Genomic DNA, 20701 nt, shown 5'->3' with positions numbered 1-20701 from the left:
ACTAAGGATTTCATACTCCAGGGAAAGCTTCACTTCACCTACTTTTTGGAGGGAGGAAATCAGAGTGAGATAAGATACCGGTTCCCACCAACCTGAGTGATGACAGAAGCCTTTATTGGTCGGATTTTGCTCCAGGGCCCAGCAGGTTCCTGGGCAGCTTCCAAACATGGTGCCTTCTCAGGGAGCGGAGGGAAGGCTTCCTTGTAGGTTGGAGGATCATTCTCTTCTTCAGAGTTTAAAGCTGTAACTGGGGTGAAGCAAACAGGGTAAACAAGATGCCCCTATTCATAGGCAATGCAATTGTATTTAGGCACCAATAACAAAAGAAAGCAAATGACTTATGCACTACTGTAATCCTATTACAGTTATGCCTGTGGAGCAGACAAGTCTGGAGCACAACTGACCTCAGCACAGCACAGACTGCAGTAGATGTCATGAACAACCAGCCTTGCCTGAGCTGGCACTGTGGATGCAGGAAGTAAACATGCAAGTGAATAACAGCAGTGAACAGCACATTTTTGCAAACTTTGTCAAGAAGGGCTTAATTAGGGGAGAACAGGCTGAGCAGAAAGAAAGTGAAAGGAACAGAGCAGGGCTGCAGTCAAAAGGGGGTCAAACACATCCAGAAGGAAGACAATGAGAAGCACTGTAGTTAAGGTAGAGTCCAGGGAAAGGCTGTACCTTATGCTGGACTCAGCTGTGCACTGGCCAGCTCAAAGCTGGAGGATATGTGCCAAACCCATCAGTGAGGCAGTTAATACAGTTACACTGACTTCCACCAGTACCTGGCTGAGTAAAAGGAAGAAGCACACTGATCCCATGAGGCGCTCAGCTCAATGCCCCATTCTTGTGTGTGACCTGTCCCACAGCTGGCAGCACTGCTAGCCAGAGAAGATGAAGATCTGAGGCCTGCCTCCTCCTGGCACTGCACTGTGCAGCATCACCACCGTGTTCTCATGGTGGAAAGCCACTAGCCTAGGAATGCAGAATGCAGTGCCTTCACACATGGAGTGAGCTTGGGTATAAAGAACCTTGCCTGTGCAGTCTGTATTTTGAGGCACATCACAGGAACTGAAGTGCATTTCCTCACCTTTCACCTGCTGCTGAGCCAGGCCGCTGCGGTGTTCAGCGAAGCTCTCCTGGGTCAAAACTGCCACGGAGCTCATTGTCGACTTCCCACCCACACACAATCCGGGTATGCCACTGGAAGAAGCAGCGGTGGCAACACTATTACAACACCATTCAAGATGCGTAAAAGTCACTCCAAGAAGACAAAGTATGTGTTACTGAGCACTTCTCCAGTCAGCCCCTTGAAAAGCACCTACAGTGCCAGCAGCTGCCCAGTTTTCTTGCTGAACCAGACAGGAACTTCAGGGAGGATATTTCCTCACAATATAGTGGTCACCAAACCAGTGCTCCTCATTAAGGAGACAAAAGATGTGCAACCTAAGAAGGTCACTCGAAGGGGGGACACCAGAAGCTGTCAAAGCATACTCTAATTAATCTATAAAATATTAATGGTGTGCAATTTTTAAATGAGCATCCAAAGGTCTGGACAGTCAGTCCAAACCACTGTGTAACCCTATAGGTAAAACAAAAAAGGGCCCATGATGCCGCCTCTTCCTGAAAAAGACTTATTTAGGTCCTGAACTCCCAGTGACTTAGGGCTACACTCAGGAAGCCACTCTGAGAAACAAGCTCAGCAACAGCAAGATCTTTGGTTCTCTCAAAATAAGAACTTACCAGCTAAATGGTCAGTAGCCAGAGAGTCCGTCCTGTAAGCTGCCCGTCTGTCAGCCTGCCAGCTTTTGCTTTAGGGGAAAAAAAAAAAGAATAAAAATTATGTGCCTGCTCCAAGACAAGAGGAAAACACGACACCTCGTTACTGTAATTCTCAAAAGAGCACCGCCTGTACTGTGTTTCAAACTTGCCACCTATCCGAAATGTTCTCATACTGAGTCACATCTCACTTCACCTGTCATGTTTTACTAGAGCTACAGGCAACACCACTATCTACTTGAACCTCACAGCAAGAAGCCTGGAGTAGCTACTCTTTCATCAAACTGGCTACAAGAGCAGCCATTCAGTATCAGGCAAAAATATAGTCAATTATTAACAGATGTGCAAGATAGACATGAAATTTCAGGGTTGCAAGCAAGAGCATCAACATCTAGTCAGAAGAGACTAGCAACCTGAAAACCTGCCAACAACTTTGCCATCAGTCAGAAGTTAGGAATGTAGTTTAGTGGAGATGGGCTGAATCAACACAGACGTCCTCACAAACAAAGGCAAACAGTGCTATCCTCATAAAGCTGCTGGTCAGTTCACCTCTTCATTTTTTATTGTAATACGATGATGCACCAGGTACTGAACTCTGTCTCCAGACCTAAATCGGAAGAACAAAACCCATGCTGGTTTACATGGACTATTCAAACACATACACAAAATGGAACCAGTAAAAAAAAACAACCCAGACTGTTCATGGGAGTTTTACATCTCCTGTATCTGGATTGCATATTTACTGAAAAAGCGGTTAGAAATCTAAGTAAAACTGTACAAGCCAGTACAGCACACACTGCTAGATGTACAATTCCCCACACCTGAGTCCCCCTAAGTGGTTGTATGTGCTCTCGCAGGGCTTGCACTCTCCTAAAAGTCAGTGCCTCTGACTCCTCAGGGACACAAGGCCCCTCTCCTACACAAACCTTCTTAACATCCAACTGACACTTTCCAGTAAACTGACAGTTGCCATTTCTGGCTCCCAAACCCACAGTGTTGCTGATGTGGTGTCTCACATCACGACACAGTAAGCGAAGGCGACACCGGCAGAAAGGGAGCACAGAAGAACAAGAACAGTAATGCAACTGGGCTGTGCAGGCCTAATCCGCACCTCAGTGAAAGCCAGAGGGTTTCTTCCTTTACTTCAGCATGCTTCTTACCAGGCACGTGGCAACAGCACCTGTGCTATCGAAGTAATAGAGCTAATGCTGCAATTAATCCTGTAATGATCTGCTACTACAAGGAGGCAGCTACCAGGACAGCCAGCCAGCCATGCCAAGGCATTGGCTGGCGTACATGAAAGGGTGGCTAGTTATATGATCTCTTGCTGTTCATGGTTATGCTATGGTGTAGCATAGGGTTCCATGTACATGGTACACAACTGCGTGGCTCAAGCTGCCACAGAACCAAGGAAAGCCTGTTAGCAGCACAGCTTCTGTCCCACAGTATTTCAGCAAGACCTGCAAGACTGATGCAGTAAACTCCTCCAGCCCGCTGGGTCACATCAACGCTGCTATCTCCTCCTGGCAAACTGCAAACAAGGAAGAGGGCAGGAGCAAGAAGCATTCTAGACATCACAGGCAGCTTCCAAGGTCTGGCTAAAGCCTCACAAACAGCACAGATGTGCTTGTAACTCTCATTTCTCTGGAAAGCACCACCTGGCTCATCTTGCACCTGCTCTCCTCCTTACAGGGGCAAGGATGAGAAGCCAGTGACACCCAATATAGCACCTGCCTGAGTGCGGCAGCACACAGCTGCTGGTTATACTGTGTGCACACCAGCTGCAGAGCTCTTCCTTCCAGTCTCCACCTCAGAGAACAGCTAGACATTCCAAGAGGAATCTTGAGGGCAGTGTTTATCCATATGAATTTCTGCTTCGTCATCCATACAGCAAGCTAAGAACAAATGCTCTCCATTTCCAGTAACCTCAAACATCTGGTACATTGTAGGCCTCAGGGATTCACCTCTGGCCAAAATTGGAGGCAGCCATCAGAATGGTATTCTAAACATAACGTCAAAACCAGCAGCTCGGGCACTGCGTTTGGAGCCTACACCTCCTCGACTTCCCACCTTAGGTTTTGAAACTCATATTTCAGCTACGTCACACCAGCACTGCGGCTGACTGGGTTAACAGGTTTTCAACTGCCTAAATGGTGTCTGTAGCGCTGGCTTTATGCGACAAAAGAAGTTTCAGAAGTCTAGAACACACTTAAAATACAGAGAATGAAATCATCCTAAAAATAACCACCAGCAAGGAACAGACCTAACCACATAAGAAACATTTGTATGAAGAGAAACAAAAGCAAAGTCATGAGTTACACTGCCAATGCAACCTGTACGTGTGGCCAGAAACATCAGTTACGTGTTATTTAAAAACATATTTAATAAAAAATATTAGCTTTTTGTTTATCAAGGTAGCTAAAATCAGATGCAGGTAGGATTGCACGCTGCAATGGGGCTGGGCTGGTTGGGGCAGCATCCAACTGTCCTCTGTCAGATCTCCATCCATGGCAGGGTGATCTCTTGGTAAATGAGAGGTCAGACGTGAGAATACTTGCTTTCTGAAAACCAGCTGGCTCTCCCAGATGTTGAAGGCCCAGGCCCTTTGGTTTTGAAGAGATCATGCAGGCAGACAGCTGCTGGGTGGCAGGACAGAGTCTTTCCCTTCGCACTGATCCCTGAAGCAGTACATCTGAGAAAGCAACACAACTGGTGCCTGAGTCACAGGCAGACTTACACCTGACCTACCCCTCTATTCACTCTTCCATCAATGCCATGACCCACCACACTCCCCACTGTCACTCCTCGTCCTTGGTCAGGAAGCGTTTTGTGTGAGCCCAGCTACCAACGTGCACTCACACAGGGTCCTGGAGAGCCCTGGCAGTACTTCTCGCCGGGGCCGGGCTTCCATGGCCACGCGCGCAGAGGGGTAGCCGGCCTCTGGGGGCCACCTCTCCAGTGGGGCAGGCTGCGCCTGGAACCCGCCGGGAGCAGCCCAGGCTGCCGGGGACCCTCCGCCGATCTCCGCGGTGCCCGGCCGCGCCGAGTCGGGGAAACCTGCGGGCCCCGCGGCCTAGGCCAAGCCACGCTGGGGCGGGCGGCGCCGCCAGCGCCACCTCAGCACTGCCGGCACTGGAGGCGGAGCGGCGGGGCGGGGCGGCGCCCTTAAAGGGCCCAGCGGGGCCCCGCTGTCACCCGCGCCCCCTGCGCGGGGCTGAGCGCGCGGAGGGTGCGCGCCCCAAAGCACCGCTCGTGGGGGAACGGGATCGGGAGCACGGCGGGCGCCGGGCCTCGGGACAGCGGCAGCCCCAGCACAGTACATCTCGGCCCGGCCCGGCTCGGTCCGGCGCGGCCCTCTGGGCTGCAGGCCGGGGGCGGCCGCAACACAGAAGTGGGGGAAAAGGTGCTCCCGCGGGGGGGCTCGGTGACAGCCGTGAGACTGCCGGTGGCGGCAGCGAGTGAGGCACGGGACTGCGCTAGCACGGTCTGCCCCGAGTCCGCGGTTAGCACCTTACCAACGCCCGCTCGGCCCCGCTGATGGCCCAGGGAGCGGGGCCGGGTTGCTCGCCCCTGTAAGTAACAGCAGGATCCGCGGAAAGGCTGCCCGCCGACGCCGCTCCGCGGACTGATGCGGCGCCTGGAGGAGCTGCCGCCGCCGACCGTTTTGGCTTGTGCCAGGCGCAAACCCTCCGACCACCGTGGACTACGAGGAGCCATCCCGACCCTTGCTGTCCCCTCCCCACGCACCCGCGGGGCCCAGCGTCCCCACCAGCTGGGCCCCGGGACGGCGCCGCACGCCGGCGCTGTCCAACAGCTGCTGTCGGCTTGCACAGCCGTTCTGACACAGGCCGAGGCCGCGCCACCGGCTGCTCCGAGCGCCCCTTCCCCCGAGCGGCTCCCGCCGGACTTTGCCCGGCCCAGCCGGCGGGAAGTTGGCCCGGAGTTTCCCGGCACGTCGGTGCCGAGGCAAAGGAAGTGAGGCCGCGCCGGGCCGAGCCCCCCCAAGCCTCCACGTCGGCGCCGCGGCAGAGGAGCCGCCCCCCGTCCCCCGTGACTCACTCCGGCCGGTGCCCGCTCGCCCGCCCTGCTGGAGAACCGGAGCGCTCCTGGGAGAGCGGCACGGCGCCCGCCCCGCCACCTATATAGGCCGGGCCGCTGCCAATCCCCGGCCCGCACGTCAGCGGGACATGCCCCTTCCCGGCGGGGCCGGACCGCCACGCGGGCCTCGCGCCGCCGGGGCGCCCCGTGGCCTGCCCGTCGCGGAGGAGCGAAGCGGCGGCTCTGGCGGCGGTCCCGGTCCCGCTCCCGGCGCCCGGCCCGACGGGCTGCACGGCGAGGGAAGAGCCGCGGGTCGCTTCCACCCGCGCTGCGCGCCGCGGGGATTGCCAGGCCTCCGACTGCTCCAGCCCCAGGCTGCCGCTCGAGGCAAAGCCCACGGCCGCCTTGCCTTCCACAACGCAGACACGGGCAATGCCTCCCGTCTGTGGCCCGGCAGCTCCGTGGGACGCGAAAGCTAGAGCTGCTGCAGAACCGAGCCTGCGCGGCTGGCTGTCCCCAGCGCCGGGCCAGGCCCCTCTGCGGTGGCGGAGGCAGCTCAGCTCCCCAGAGCTTCCAACTAGCCAGTGTGTTTAGCTGAGGCCGGTTTTGCGCAGGACTTGTGAGCTAGAGAGGCTCACGAGGGCTCTAAGCACGCTTAAAACCACGGCTGGCACCGGGAGCAGCCAACACCTGGAGCTTCTGTCCTGCCCTACAAGTGGAGAGGGACACTGAGGCCCCAGCCCCAGGCAGCCAGTTCCTTCTCCGTGCAGCTTGTGCCAGAGCAGCAGCTTCTCTGCTGCTGAGGCTGCAAACAGGAGAAGGATCAAGTTAAGAGCAAGATTAAAAACATAAAAATTAAATACCCCCTCACCACCAACAGCCTCCTCTCCTTATTCTAGTCTCTAACGTGGAAATGGGGAAGAGCTAAGACAAGGCAAGCCAACAAGCACAATGCTCTCCTGCTGAGGGGATGTTTATTAAAGTTTGTGCAATATAGATGTTTTTAATTATTAGCCCTGCACCCTCAGGGAACTGAGGGAGACAAAAAAATAATCATCACATCAGTGTAAAAATACATGGAATTTGAGCTGATTTTTGCATCAGCTCAGTCTCTGTTTCCCTACACAGGATTCATTTTCCTCATCATTCATAAGCTGCACTTAGGGATTGCTTTTCTCATTCACATCTTGCTCTCTCCCAGACCCTAGCAAACTAAGTACAAGAACCTGCTTTGTGGAGCTCTGACCACAGACATTCAAAGTCTTTGGGAACAACTGCTTTTGATTACATGCAGTAATCTTTAGATATATTCATGTGTTTGTATTTTATAATAAGATAGATGGTATTTTAGCCATAAGTAAAATTATTACTTATTACTATTATTGAGCAAGAGTAGATTTCTCCAGTTTTCCTTTTTTTAATCCTATGTGTTTTAATGATGAGGACATCATTGAAACACCTGAACTCTGACTCAAACAACAATTTATCACTGTAAATAATACACTTGTGGGTGAAATGGGGCAGTATGTTAAAGGGAGGATGCAGGGATATCGCTCCAAGCATGGAGCTGCCACACAGAAAGGCAGCAACTACTACTGCCACGTCATACACGCTCCCAAGAGCTGGCTCAGGCGCCTCCAACACAAACCATCTAGGCTGTGCATGCCAGCAGCACCCCGTAAGACACACAAGCAGGATCATGCCTACAGAGACTGAAGTGGTTCATACAAAAGCAGAGCTTCAGGGACCTGAAGCAGCACCTCCAGACTTTGGACACTCCTGCTTCCAGGCAGCAGCTGGGAATGCAGGCAGTTGTGGTGTGGGACTTAGAGCTGAGCACTCTGAACCTCCCTTGAGGTGAATGATGCTTTCACCCCCTCAAGTTTATCTCCCCAGCGCAAAGCAAGCAGCCTCCTCTCAACACTCAACTTCTCTGCATCCAATTAACCACAACACTGGTAAGTACTGCGGTCCCCTGTGTGACGAATCAGAGGAGCATCACAACCGCCACACCAGAGCATCTTACTGAAACACCAACATCCTTCTCCCTCTCATTATCTGGTTTAGTGTGGACCCTCTGTAGGGACATGCCACTTTATGCCTATGGGACAACAAATGCCCCTCTTTTGTTCTATGCAGTGTTGCTGCCACTGGGGTTGCTAGGAGAGGGACTTTTTCACAAGGGCCTGTAGGGACACGACAAGGGGGAATGGCTTCGAACTGACAGATGGAAGATTTGGATTAGATATTAGAAGGAAATCCTTCCCTGTAAGGGTGCTGAGGCCCTGGCACAGGTTGCCCAGAGAAGCTGTGGCTGCCCCATCCCTGGCAGTGTTCAAGGCCAGGCTGGATGGGGCTTGAAGCAACCTGGTCTAGCAGCAGGTGTCCCTGCCCATGGCAGGGGGTTGGAACTGGATGAACCTTAAGGTCCCTTCCAACCACAAACTGTTCCGTGATTCTATGATTTCTTGGCTTTTATCACAGCTTCCTCTCCAGGACCATTTAAGAAGGAATCTTCCCCGTGTGTTTCTGTAGCTCTTCCTTTATTTGCAGCTGCAAGTAGTGGGAGGGAAGCCTGCCAGGCCCAGAAGTTACTGGAAGGCGTAGAGCATCTCACTGCATGCCACCCTCAAATAATGATTTCTGTCACTGCAAAACTGTCACAGGCTGTTCTCCTTAGAGGAAGATCTTCCACAGGAAAAGAGGGTAGTGCAGGGGGAGAACTCACCTTTCCTCCCACGTTCAGGAAGTACAGAAATGTCCTGTGCATGGATAAAGGCATATTTGCTCCTCCTGCCAGCACAACATCAACCATCTACATTGCACCCCATCTTTCTTCTTCAATAAGGCAATGGCATATGGGCAGACAGAGGTTTGCAGGGGCTACTTGGTATCTGTTCTGTCTCTACTCACCCCCAAAATGCAATGTCACACTAAGAAATGAATAAAAGCTTGTTGTGGAGATGCATGTAAAATGGCTCCTCTAACTCAGGCATGGGAATTTTTGGTAGCTGAGAAGAGAGGAGACAGAAGGAGGTACCCAGCCCCTTGACAAACACCAACCTGCCTCCCTTCCTCTAGCATCCCATATTTTAGCAGCATTATGACAGACCCCATTTTCGTGACTTGAAAGAAAATGGAAGAGAAAGCCTCCCCAAAAGAGCACAAATGTGTGACAGAAAGGTTAAACAATTGGGCAATATGTAGTTTCCATGGCTTATCAAACTGGCAGTTCCTATCACCAGTCTGAGGGAGGACACAGAAATAGGACCAGCAAAAATACGAAACGCACAGAGATAAAACTAACTGCACAAGTTAGGAGCTTGGTTTTTGAACATGTGTTTGCCAGTGAAAGAAAGGTTGAGGAGTTAAGAAGCTTTCCATAATCACACCACCTCAAGACTCTTGGGGAAGGGAGAGAAAACTTTCAGCTCCTTAAACCACTGGAGCAAAGACCACAAAAGTTTGGTCCTTCCTGGCACATGCACCCTTAGCTGAGCTAGGGTTTTGTAAAGGATTTCTTTTAGCCTGTTCTTATTTTCTGTTGTTACAAGAGATCCCTAATTTTCCTTCCAGAGACTGCAAGCCTTATTTGGAAGGCAACCCAAGTACGCTCCAAAGAGTGTGTGCTGTGATTTTACTTCCTGTTAAATATAACTCCAGGTTTCTAGAACTGTACAAACAGGCCCCCTTTTTGTACTCTGGGTGCTTATCCCACACACCTAAGTTAGAGAACACCACAAAAAAACCTATTCCTGAAATCATCTATTTCAGCACATCACTCACCAGTGGCATGAGCAGAAAAGAGCTGGGGAAATACTTTGCAGCACACTAGAAAAAGAAGTGGATAAGGATTCAGGATGCAAAGCACTTGTATGCCAGAGAGTACCATGGTTCTCAGCCACAGCAAGTGAGAGATAGCTTTAGAGCTGAGAGGTATCTCCATGGCTTGCCATGGGATCCTCCAATAGAATGTTTTTATTTTTACAGGAAAACCCCTATTAAACTGAAGCTAAGGCTCAAATTATATAGATCCTTCTGCCAGGAGAATGAAAAAACCTCCATCATAAAGAAATGACTGAACACGAGTCCATGTTGCACATGTCTCTTAAGTGACTTTGAGACCAGATTTTCTATATTTGCCACAAGGAAGGAAACTTCCAAGGATGTGCAAGTCAGGCATCCCTCATCCCCATTCACGTATCAGTACTAGGAATAAATGATTCTGTAGGCTAAATTCTGCCTCTCAGCTGTACTGAATGCAACCCCACCATCTTCAGAGGCCCACTGTAAATACCCAAGTAGAGAACTGCTTGTAGAAAAAGTCTAACTGAACCTATAATCTAATTCCAACTCCAACCATTTAATCATGTTGTCAAGAAAGGAGGGAGGTGGAAGAAAGAGGAACGACTGCATGTATGTGTCTCACATGGAACCTAGGTGGTATAGATAAGGGATCCCAGCGGAGTGCAACACCACTCCTGGTAAAACCTACATTGTTTATCGAGGGCAATTCTCTTGCAGAAGCAGAAGAGCTGACCAGACATCAAATGAAGGTGACTAACCTCAGCAGGCCTCTCAGGCCAAAATGGTTGTTTAAAAGACTTGCTTTTATTTCCTGGGCACCCTGATAATAAAATTATGCAACCATCAGTTAGCAAAAACCATATGCACTGTGCTTCCTAGACTATCACAGGGTACAATATAAAAAGGGGAAAGCAAATTAGGTAGGAAGAACAGGAGCAACTTACTGGTGTGGACAGAGTTCCAGTGTGAGCAAGTAGCTTCAAACCCTCTGACTGCAGAGAGAAAAAAGCTGCTAGTTAACGGGCAGAGATGCATATTCTACACAGGAACACTGTGAGAACTAGATTTAATGCAGACAAACCAGTGAAGAGACTCAAATTCTGCTCTTAGTTTTGCTGCTGATTCATTTATCAGTGAAATTCAGTTACCCTGGCTGTGCATACACAGCAGTCTTGATTTACTCTGTGGACTCATTATTTCATTTCAGGTTGCTCAGAAGGCTGTGATCCTTGGATGCCAGGTGCTCTGACAAAACAAATGCCATTTCAGAGATGAGGAAGAAAGTCAGTGGACAGTTTAATAAGATCAATGCAAAAGCAAAGCAAAAGGAAACCACACAGGATAGGTCAGAGTCTGTCATTCTACCTACATTGGGATAGAAATCCGATTATTTAACACAAACTTGGATTTCAGAAGTCAGATTTCAAATAACCAAGATAAAATGTAATGAGATGAAAACAGAAGTAATACATTCAGATCGAGAATGATGGATTTGAATTTCCCACCTGTATTTCAAGCGTGGTTAGAGGCAAATTTAGGAATTGGAAAGGCTGTCAAAAGTAAAAGCAAATTTCAGGTTCTTGGTCTTCGGGAGCCAATAAAGACTTTGAAGAGTCTTGAAGAGGAATGTTTTTAAAATATGAGGGATAAAACAAAACATCTTCTGTGTTGCTTTGCAATTTCACGGCAAAGCAAAACACTGACTTGATTCAAGATTAGGAGGAGGACTCCAAAACCAAAGATTCCTGATATATTGCCTGGAAAGTGGCAATAGCACAGAGTAGCAGAAGAGAAAGTAGTCAAAGAAATTCAGGGTATCTGGTAACAAGCTGGAGGTCTGAGTCTCTGGGGTCTCTAGTCAAACCTTCTGCTCAAAACAGGGTCAGATCAAGGCATTCAGGGCTTTCTTCAGATCTTTGAAACTTTCAAAGATGCACAAGCTTTCTGGGCAACCTATTCCAACATCTAACTATCCCAAGTTTCCTGCTTGCAGTCAGAACCTTCAATTTCAATTTTGGATCTTAATGCTGATCAGAGCTTGCTTGTTAATTTAGATTCTCCCCCCCAGCCATGTGCCCATCAGAAACAGGTGCTTTCAGAGTGGAGCTGCCACACTGCTCTCTGCTGAACCTGCACTGCAGAAGGAAAAGAAAAATCTTCCACAGATAATTAGCTGAGAGCTACTTCCCAACGCCTGCTAATGTCACAGTTACCCAAGAGTGAGGATTGCGGGGATACTGCAGAACATGGCACAGGCTATTATTCCTTTTCTGTTCTCCAGAAGGAAACTTTCACTTCACCCTCCTCTGCTCTGGGTTGGAGTTCTTTTGTTTACCTTTCCAGTGTCTCTTGTTCCCTTTTCCTTGGCCACTGCAATATAAAATGAACACGTGGCAATTTTTTAAGTCTTTTTCTTTTTTTAGAGATGCTGCCAGAAGCTCTCATAAGCTACACATCACACAGCTTGGAAAGGCAGGGGACTTGCAAGCCCTAAACTCACCCTTTTCCACATTAACTGCCCTATATTCAGAGAATTCAAAGCTGACCCTTGTCTCATAGCTTGAATCTGTCACCAGGCCCCCTAAAGACCCTCCTACAGATACTGTTAGGCTAATGTTTTGCAGGGCAGAATTTAAGGAGCTGTTTATAAAGATGAGAATCAATTAGCTAAATATAAATAGCAAATAAAAAGTAGCAAACTAAATGAGACAACCCAAATGATATTTTTCAGGGGGGCAGGGGACAATTTGCAACTTCAGCATGTAAACTGTATTTGCAGACATTTGCTTTTGTCTGTTTTGGTTGGTTTTTAACTTGCTCAGCTACTAGGTATTTATTGTGAAGAAAAAACGAAGCAAGGTTGATGCTCTGTGAAAGGTTTTCAAGATTCCTCAGTTACTAATGTTTATTGGATAACAAAGGCTTCAGAGAATGCTGGAGCGTCATTTTATAAACTTTCTATGTGCTCTGGTATGTTTCCCTCCAAGTTCCAGTTCCCCAAGTCACATGGCTTCACAAGACTCTCCAATTCTGTAATATTTTCCCCTTTATTTCTGTCTCAGTTACACTAAGCAGTTTGAAAATATGACCCAAAGATGATTGCGTTACTGTGATGCACAAAACCCTCAAAAGAATAAACTAAACTTGCAGGGAGACTACTGCTCTGTTTGGAGAGGGAATGAAGAATTTAAAATTGACACCCCCCCCCCCCCAAAAAAAAACAAAACAACACAAACCCACAACAAATCCACAAACAAAAACCAAACAAAAAATCCCAAACAAAACAAAGTAAAAATTTCCATACAAAAGAACCCATCTTCACTTTGGCAACAATTCCTCTGAAAAGGCATTAAAGGAAATACCTGATTCCAACTGCCACTTATTCAAAGCACTGATAGGACCCTCACTATTTAACCACAGCCTTCCCTTTGTCCTATTCATAGCACATGCAACAGGGCTCAACATAGCCACAGACAAGCACTAATTCCTAATCTCTACTAGGCCAAGCAAAAGGCTCTTCATGTGCTAGACAGAATTACATCAGAGTGATCTAAACTGACAGTGAAAAAACCAGACAGTCTTCTCTTCCAAATCTGCAAGGCCACTCTAAGCCTGGTATGAAAGGGGAGCAAGCAAGAACTCAGAGTAAAACTATTTCCATGAATTGTAATAAATAACATTATTCTACGCTTAAACTCGCCTTTCATAACTGACTCATTGCCAGTCCCACCTTGCTCATCTTTGGGCCGAACAAGAAAGGTACATGTGCCACTTTAGGTAGAATTTTTTTGCTTTGATACCTTATTCTGTACCATCCTCCACCCAGTTGCTACTGTCTTTTGGATTATTAAAAAAGAGTGCCATATGCCATAAGCAACATGAAATTTCAAATGAAAAAATAATAAAGAGGGATTAGCATTTCTTAAATTTCCAAGAACATCTAAACTTCTCTAAACACTCACTGCTTGCTCTCATTTTTACCCACAAGTCTGTCACAATCAACAGAGCCATCAACTCAGTATTTTAATTTAATGAAACTGTAAGAGCAGAAGCAGAACTTTGAAGTTTCCTCCATCCTACTTAACTTTCTCTACTTTTAAGCAACAGTCACATACGTACAACTTGCTATTCTTCAGAGATTTCAAAGGTCCTTGTAACACCTAAATCCCAGCAGGCTGCATCAACTGCTAAAGTATTCATTTTGAAAACAAAAGCATATGCAATAACAGGCCAAGCATAACATACTCCCATCTATATTCTCACCCTGCTGCTCTGTGACCTGTTGTTCTCAGCTTTTCTTTCAACTGCTTCAACACAGGTTCACTTTCAGCTTTATCACTTGAACAGAGATAACAGCAAGCTTACTTTCTACTGTGCAATGGAAACAGCCAGGGCCTTGTTTGCAAAGAGCAAAGGCCTGCTCCCCTCTTCGGGAAGGCCAGGAGAGATCAGCCAGCCCACACCATCCCCAGTGCCCACAAGAGACACAAACACCCCCAACTCCTCACCCAAGGCCACAGCCAGGGCAAGCAGCAACCAGCTCATTTGGATTGCTCCTGGCCTCTCACACTCTCTAAGACTGCCTCTGTCCCTGCCAGTGGAGAAATCTTCCTTGCATTAACTCTGACCCTTATTCTCTTCCCTAACTTGACCCATGTACCCACTCCATGCCTGATGTCCCTGTTCCTGCCACACAGCCTGGCCTAGGCTTTGTTTGTTGCTCATTTTTGGCAAATATCCAGTTTATTTTGTGAAATACCCAGTTTAATTCTCAGTGACAGAAATGCAAGGGTAGACAGAAACAGAGTATCAGAAACAACAGGAAGAGAACCAGCAAGTGGTACTACTGCAGGTGGTAATAACCAAATATAGCAACAGCATCTAAGTGTTCACTGCTGCCCTAAAAGAAAAAAAAAAGAAAAAAGCTTTGGCTGTTTTTTCAGACAACCCACTGCAAAACCTCTGAAATACCAGTCAACCAGACCTAGCAGAGTTGGGGGGAAAAGGGACAAGAGAGGGAAGCCCGTGCTACACGCCAATACCCTAAACCAAGCTTGACATTTGAATCATGCAAGAAGATTAATCCAGTTATACAATCCCAGAGGAAAAACATGCCAGAGGTTAACTTTGTGAAAGTTAGCCATGCCTGCCTCATGATATTTACTGTGAGATATAATACTGGTAACCTTCCTTTAAAATCAGAGTGCTGATACAGACCTTATCACCTGCCCTGCATATGCCTCAGACAGCACTTTCATGGGCTTTGACAGAGACTCCAACAAGCAGTTATCAGCTTAATAACACAGGGAAAGGACTGGGTCCTGCCAACTCCAAGATGAACAGTAATAGTCAAAACATGACAGAGTTCCAAGTCTTTCGTCCTTAAAATCTGGTTAGATGCTGGGCTGCTGCTAACCACATAGCTACAGCACAGGAGCATCAGTTGCCATACCAGCACTTGTTTCCAAACAGGTGTACAGGTATGTGCAGGTAAAAGGTATGGTGTACACACAGGTTATACACATGGATGTTTTATCCAGAATCACCCCACTTTGTGACATGTTTACATGCAAGTCGCTCGTGGAGCTCTATTTGTTACACTGGGTTTGTTTGGGTATTTTTCTTCTTTCATTAATGCTAAGTAAATCTATCAGTTCCATCAGTTCTTTCTTATCAATGAAAAACCTTTAGTAAAGACAGCAAAACTGCCGGAAATTGTGCTGCTTAGCACAAGAGGATGTGGCACTACTTCCATTTTCTGGCAACAAGTAAATCCATTTTACTTTACATCACTGAAGGAAGGTTGCTTAAATATTACTCTGCTATTGAACCCTCTCAAAGGCAAAACTTTACCTGCAAATCATTACTTCTTGGTATCTTACAGCTTCTGAACCAACCCATTCCCTTCTTCCAGTGCTGTTTTTCCACTGAAGTTAAATTCATTGCAATTTCCTCTAACAGAGCTTTTTGTGGTTCACCTTTCCTCTCAGGTTTCTTCCTCTTTTTCCGCCTGCTGCTTTGTGAGCACTTCTTTTGTGACTCCAGCTGGACATAGCTCCTTGCTTCAACCCTGCTCCTCACAAAAGAATGACATACTTCTATCGCTGCCTCAGCAACACAGCCTCACAGTAAAGGCAGCTGTGGCCAAGGTCAGTCCTCTGCACCCACATGGCAACTGGACCGAGACTGCTCCTTCAGCCTCTGCTCAGGAACCTGCTCCTGGTATTGAGACTACAGGTTTATTCCCATGTCCAGCGACTGAAAAAGTGCAACACTTCGCTAAGGCAAGAGCACTGTTAGCACTGTAAGTGCAGTTACAAGTCCTGTTGTGTCTGCCTCCCCCTGGCAATATCACTACCATTTTGCTTTAGAGTAGTAAGTAGAAATCCAAATGGTTTTTAGAGTCAGATGAAATTAATAAAATAGCATGGTGAGGTACAAAAGTATCTAAGTTATTTATATACTATCATATCTAGTAATAATTTGTAAAATACTAGTAGGGCTCTTTCAAGCCTTAAAAGATCCATCACATGCAATAATAGTCAACAAAATTGAACCAGTTGTGAGGGACAAGTGATGTCTACCAGCAAGTTCAAAGAAGCATCTGTATTGTATGGTAGCTGCTAGAAAGGATGCTCTTATTTCTGTGATGATACTGGGAAAACATCAGTTCTTGTTTAGGTAGAAACACCAAAGATCACCTAAATGAAGGAAAGTAGAACCATTTCAGCTTTAACATACATAAATATCTCACAAAATAATAAACCCAGAACATCCATCACAGCCTGATTACTTTTCCATGTTAGAATCAAAATTTTAAGCCACATAAATCTCCCAGTAACCTGAAGTCTTCTATACACCTTTTTTCAACCTGACTCCACGATTCTCTTTCACTGAAGTCACACCAGGAGAGCTATGGGGCAACATGAGTTCACAGAATGAAGACAGGGAAAAGGTCACTAGAATTATTAGGCATGCAGGACTTTTCCTTTTAAGGTGGTAAAGTAAATCACAGTATTTTAATAGCAGATTTTTCTGACATAAACCGCCTTTCTTTTAAAGCTAAAGGACTGCTAAATATAAAGCCACATGCTGAATTCTCTCAGGTATCTAGGATAAGCCTGTAACCCAAAATTATTCTTCTACAGCTAGGAACTTCTAAAATGAAACCAGCCCCAAACTGAGGATTTCAGACTCTTGCCATAATTATGAGTGAAGCACCTGAGGTCTGGAGACCAGCTCCAGGTGTCTTCAGCTCCTCCACAATCCCTCAGTAGGTCATACTGACCTCCTACTCCAAACAGTCTCACGGCCCACCCACCATAAATACCACAGCCTCATGGTAACACAGACTCCCCTGGAATAGCTTCTGGATCAAAGCCCTAGGAAAAAAAACAAACCAATAATCAAACAAAATCAAAAAACCCAACCAAATAAAAAAATCCACCAGCAAACCACACTACACAATACAACCTCATACTCTCTTTCAAGGTCAGGATAATTAGGAAAAGGAACAGAAGCCTAATCCTGCAGCTGGGTTTTATTTTCCTACCTCCTCTTTATCTGTTTTCATATTTTAATAAAACAACACCTACTTAACTCTTGCACAGACCCATGTTGCAAAAGTTTTACAGGTTCTGAGCCTCTCAGTAACGTGCTCTTGGACAAGTCAGACTTGTTACTGGGTGAACATGAATTCCTCAGCCCACTTTGAAAACCCCTGTTGAAACTTCTTCAGCAGCGCATGGGTTTGTCAAGATTATAACAGCATTCCCATAAGAGTAACTACAGAGAAGAGGTTGTTATTATGCTTGATCCACAGGGTACTAAGAGGCTTATATTTCTTGTTACAGCATCTTGCTTCTGTATGCAAAAGGAAGAGTATGATCTGGTAAAGGCGGTATCAGCTGAAATACTAAAACCAATAAAAATCCCAATTTTGTTCGAAAAAATATAAACTGCAGAGGCTGGCCTGTCAGGAATGGCTCTCCAATCTGATAACAGCTATGAAATCCAAGATTACAGATCCCTCTTCTAACAAATCATACATCTTCAGAAGCAGCTTAATGTGAATTGAAAAAATAAATGAGCTACTTGATTGAGAACTATTAACTGCCCCTATTGTACCAAAAATAAGTTACTGTTGCTACCACCATGCTGCATAATATAATAACATTATGTTCCAATTCCAGATCAGGGGTTACCTCTTTCCTGATCATCCCAGTCTAGAGAAGTAGGGCTAACAAAGAAGTAGGGAACATAATAACCTTTAATACATAAGAAATGGTGTCATAATTTTTTTCACCTTTCCAGGGAGAACTGGGGGAGAGGAGAGAAAGAAGACAACAAGAAATAAGCTTATCTTGCAGTGGAGACAGGAGGAGTATGTGTCACCATCAGGAGTGAAACACCAGAACAATATACATAGGACAAACACAAGGGAATCTTTTTTAACTGCTTCTTAGAAGCCCCTTAGAGTATCTTGAGAATGACCTAAGCTTACTGCATCTTGCTACAGTAGCAAAGCTCAGGCTAGACAGTTACACTTGCCTCTCCTACCCTACATTTACAGACCTCCATACTGTTACCTCCACCTCTAGTGAGCACCTTCCCTGTGCCTGTCATTCTGATCTGTGAAAGACATACTACTGTGGACTTTCCTGGAAGAAAAAGCTTAGGGTTTTTTTGTGGCTTGACTGTGTGGGTGTCCCTACCTACGATTTGGGCCACACTGCATGAAAGTCCATGTAAAACCAGGAAGACAGTTTTTCTAACAGCTGAAATCTGAACAGGCAACAGGTTGGAGATACAGAGCTTTAGCACGCACAGAACTACACATTACATTTCCTGTCCTGCCTCTCATACATGCTCCTCTGTCAGAGGGAGGGATATCCAATCCCCCTATGGAACAATACATGAAACACCCCTTTCAAGTCTGGGTTGAATGGTGGGGGAAGGAAGAGCAGTAATAAAAAAAACCCCATCCATTATCATATCTGTTAAATTGTCTTCTAATTGAAAACAATTTTGTTGCATTTAAAGAGCAACAGTAGGAAAAAGTGAGAACAAATCATTGGGCAACAGCTTTATTTGCTTTACAAAAAAGAAAAGATGCAAAAAGTCAATGCAGCACAGATCAGTGTGCAGCATTTTCTCTGTTATTACACACCAGTATAAGAAAAGAAGTGACTCTTTAAAAAAGAAAACAAACCAAAAAGAAAGCTGTACAATTCTGGTGTCCTCAACATAAAAAGGACATGGAACGGTTGGAACGAGTCCAGAGGAAGGCCACGAGGATGATCAGGGGCTGCAGCACCTCCTGTATGAAGACAGGCTGAGAAAGTCGGGGCTGTTTAGCCTGGAGAAGAGAAGGCTGCATGGAGACCTCATAGCAGCCTTCCAGTATCTGAAGGGGGCCTATAGGGATGCTGGGGAGGGACTCTTCATTAGGGACTGTAGTGGTAGGACAAGGGGTAATGGGTTAAAACTTAAACAGGGGAAGTTTAGATTGGATATAAGGAAGAAATTCTTTCCTGTTAGGGTGGTGAGGCACTGGAATGGGTTGCCCAAGGAAGTTGTGAATGCTCCATCCCTGGCGGTGTTTAAGACTGGGCTGGACAGACCCTTGGGTGACATGGTTTAGTGTGAGGTGTCCCTGCCCGTGGCAGGGGGGTTGGAACTTGATGATCTTAAGGTCCTTTCCAACCCTAACTATTGTATGATTCTATGAAATTCCTTGGTACTCAGTGTCTCTAATCTTTTCTCCAACAGAGTTGCAAATTTGAATTCAAATTCTAAACTGGAGCTGTGAATTCAAGGACCTTGGCTCTCATCAGTTACAAGTGAACTACTGATGCTATTACTAACACCCCCAGCACAACCAGCTCTCTTGCTTCTTGTGTTTCAGTGGAAGGAATTACTCTTGCCAGCTGGGATTCCTTTCCTACTGCTTGGGGAAGGCCAGCACAAGAAGCACTACTTACCATCTGTCAAGCCACTTCAGCTACAGCCAAACTGGGCCCAAGAATCATGAGCGCCCTGGGCTTAACCCTCTTCAGTTCTGCTTAATTGCAAGATCACCCTGTTCTATAAATAACCTGTAATAAAACCACACTGCAGGAGTAGAGGGCAGTTAGTAAAAAAGAGCAATTTCCCTTCTATCACACAGAGGTAGCTGGCTCTGCCTGAACAATCAAATAATGGTTTGGGTTGAAAAGGACCTTGAAGATCCCCTTGTTCCACACCCCCTGCCACGGGCAAGGACACCTTTCACTAGACCAGGTTGCTCAAAGCCCTGGCCAACCTGGCCAACCTGCCAGTGCAAAATGAAACTATTACACTCAAGCTCGAACTCTAACAGTCCAAGAGATCGGCCAGGCCCCAGAACAGGACCTGCCATCACTCTGACACGGTGGCTAGGCTGTGGAAGACGACCTCATCCGTGTCACAGCTGGAGGCCCCCCTCAGAGGCAGCCCGGAAACACCGCCGGCTGACCCACGGCCGCCGCAAGGAGTGGAAGCGGGGCATGACTCATGTTTTCTGTCCGCTCCCTGGCGCAGCGCGGAGCAGCCGCTGCCCAAGGGAGCGCCGGCGGAACCCCTCCGAGCAGCTCCCACGCCCGTCCCGAAGGGGAGAAGCATGGTACGAGGGGGAGGGCGCCTGGCGGCACGTGGCCCACCCGTCGCCAATCGGAAAGGCCGAGACCATAGAGCGGAGCCGGGCGCTCGCTAGACGTTCTGCCCGGGGAGCCCGTCTCTCTGCTGCCGCCATCTTGTTGGAGGCAGCAGAACCCGCTCGACCGCCCAGCTGTGCCGCGCCCTCTTCCTCACTTACCTCAGGCGCTCCCCACCCTATGCCGCCCTCCCGCGCGGTCGGCGCCACTGGGCGCCGGGACCGGCTTTACCTCTAGTAGGCCCGCAGCGAAGCCTATGCTGGGTACGAGGCCGAGGGGCCGGCCGCCATCTTGGTAAAGAAGAGGGATGTGCGTGACCTACCAACATACGGATAATCCCTCCCCCACGTACCCTTGGCCGGCGTGTTGCTATGGGAACGGGCTGGGCGCATGCGCGCCAGTCC

The 20701-nt window shown here is 47.5% G+C and overlaps 1 protein-coding gene across 2 annotated transcripts in view; it reads right to left on the bottom strand.

Moving 5' to 3' along the window:
- The window catches only part of HDLBP (high density lipoprotein binding protein), a 40483-nt gene extending 19836 nt beyond the window's left edge, over positions 1 to 20647 (bottom strand). The window contains exons 1-4 of one of the 2 annotated variants that reach the window (XM_061345308.1): positions 20529 to 20647; positions 1744 to 1811; positions 1091 to 1203; positions 93 to 247 (exon numbers count right to left, since the gene is read on the bottom strand). In XM_061345308.1, coding sequence (XP_061201292.1) covers positions 93 to 247; positions 1091 to 1166 — 231 coding nt within the window. In that variant the 5' untranslated portion in view covers positions 1167 to 1203; positions 1744 to 1811; positions 20529 to 20647. Of the gene's footprint in view, positions 1 to 92; positions 248 to 1090; positions 1204 to 1743; positions 1812 to 5838; positions 5929 to 20528 lie in introns of those variants that run through there. The other variant, XM_061345309.1, reaches the window with a different exon arrangement.
- Positions 20648 to 20701: the final 54 nt, after the last annotated feature.

This window comes from Neopsephotus bourkii, unplaced genomic scaffold (assembly GCF_033783945.1).
Source record: "Neopsephotus bourkii isolate Nb327-2 ecotype Australia unplaced genomic scaffold, CSIRO-AGI_Nbou_v1 NB_234, whole genome shotgun sequence".
In the NCBI taxonomy this organism is placed as follows: domain Eukaryota; kingdom Metazoa; phylum Chordata; class Aves; order Psittaciformes; family Psittacidae; genus Neopsephotus; species Neopsephotus bourkii.
This window is presented reverse-complemented; position numbering and strand designations above follow the sequence as displayed.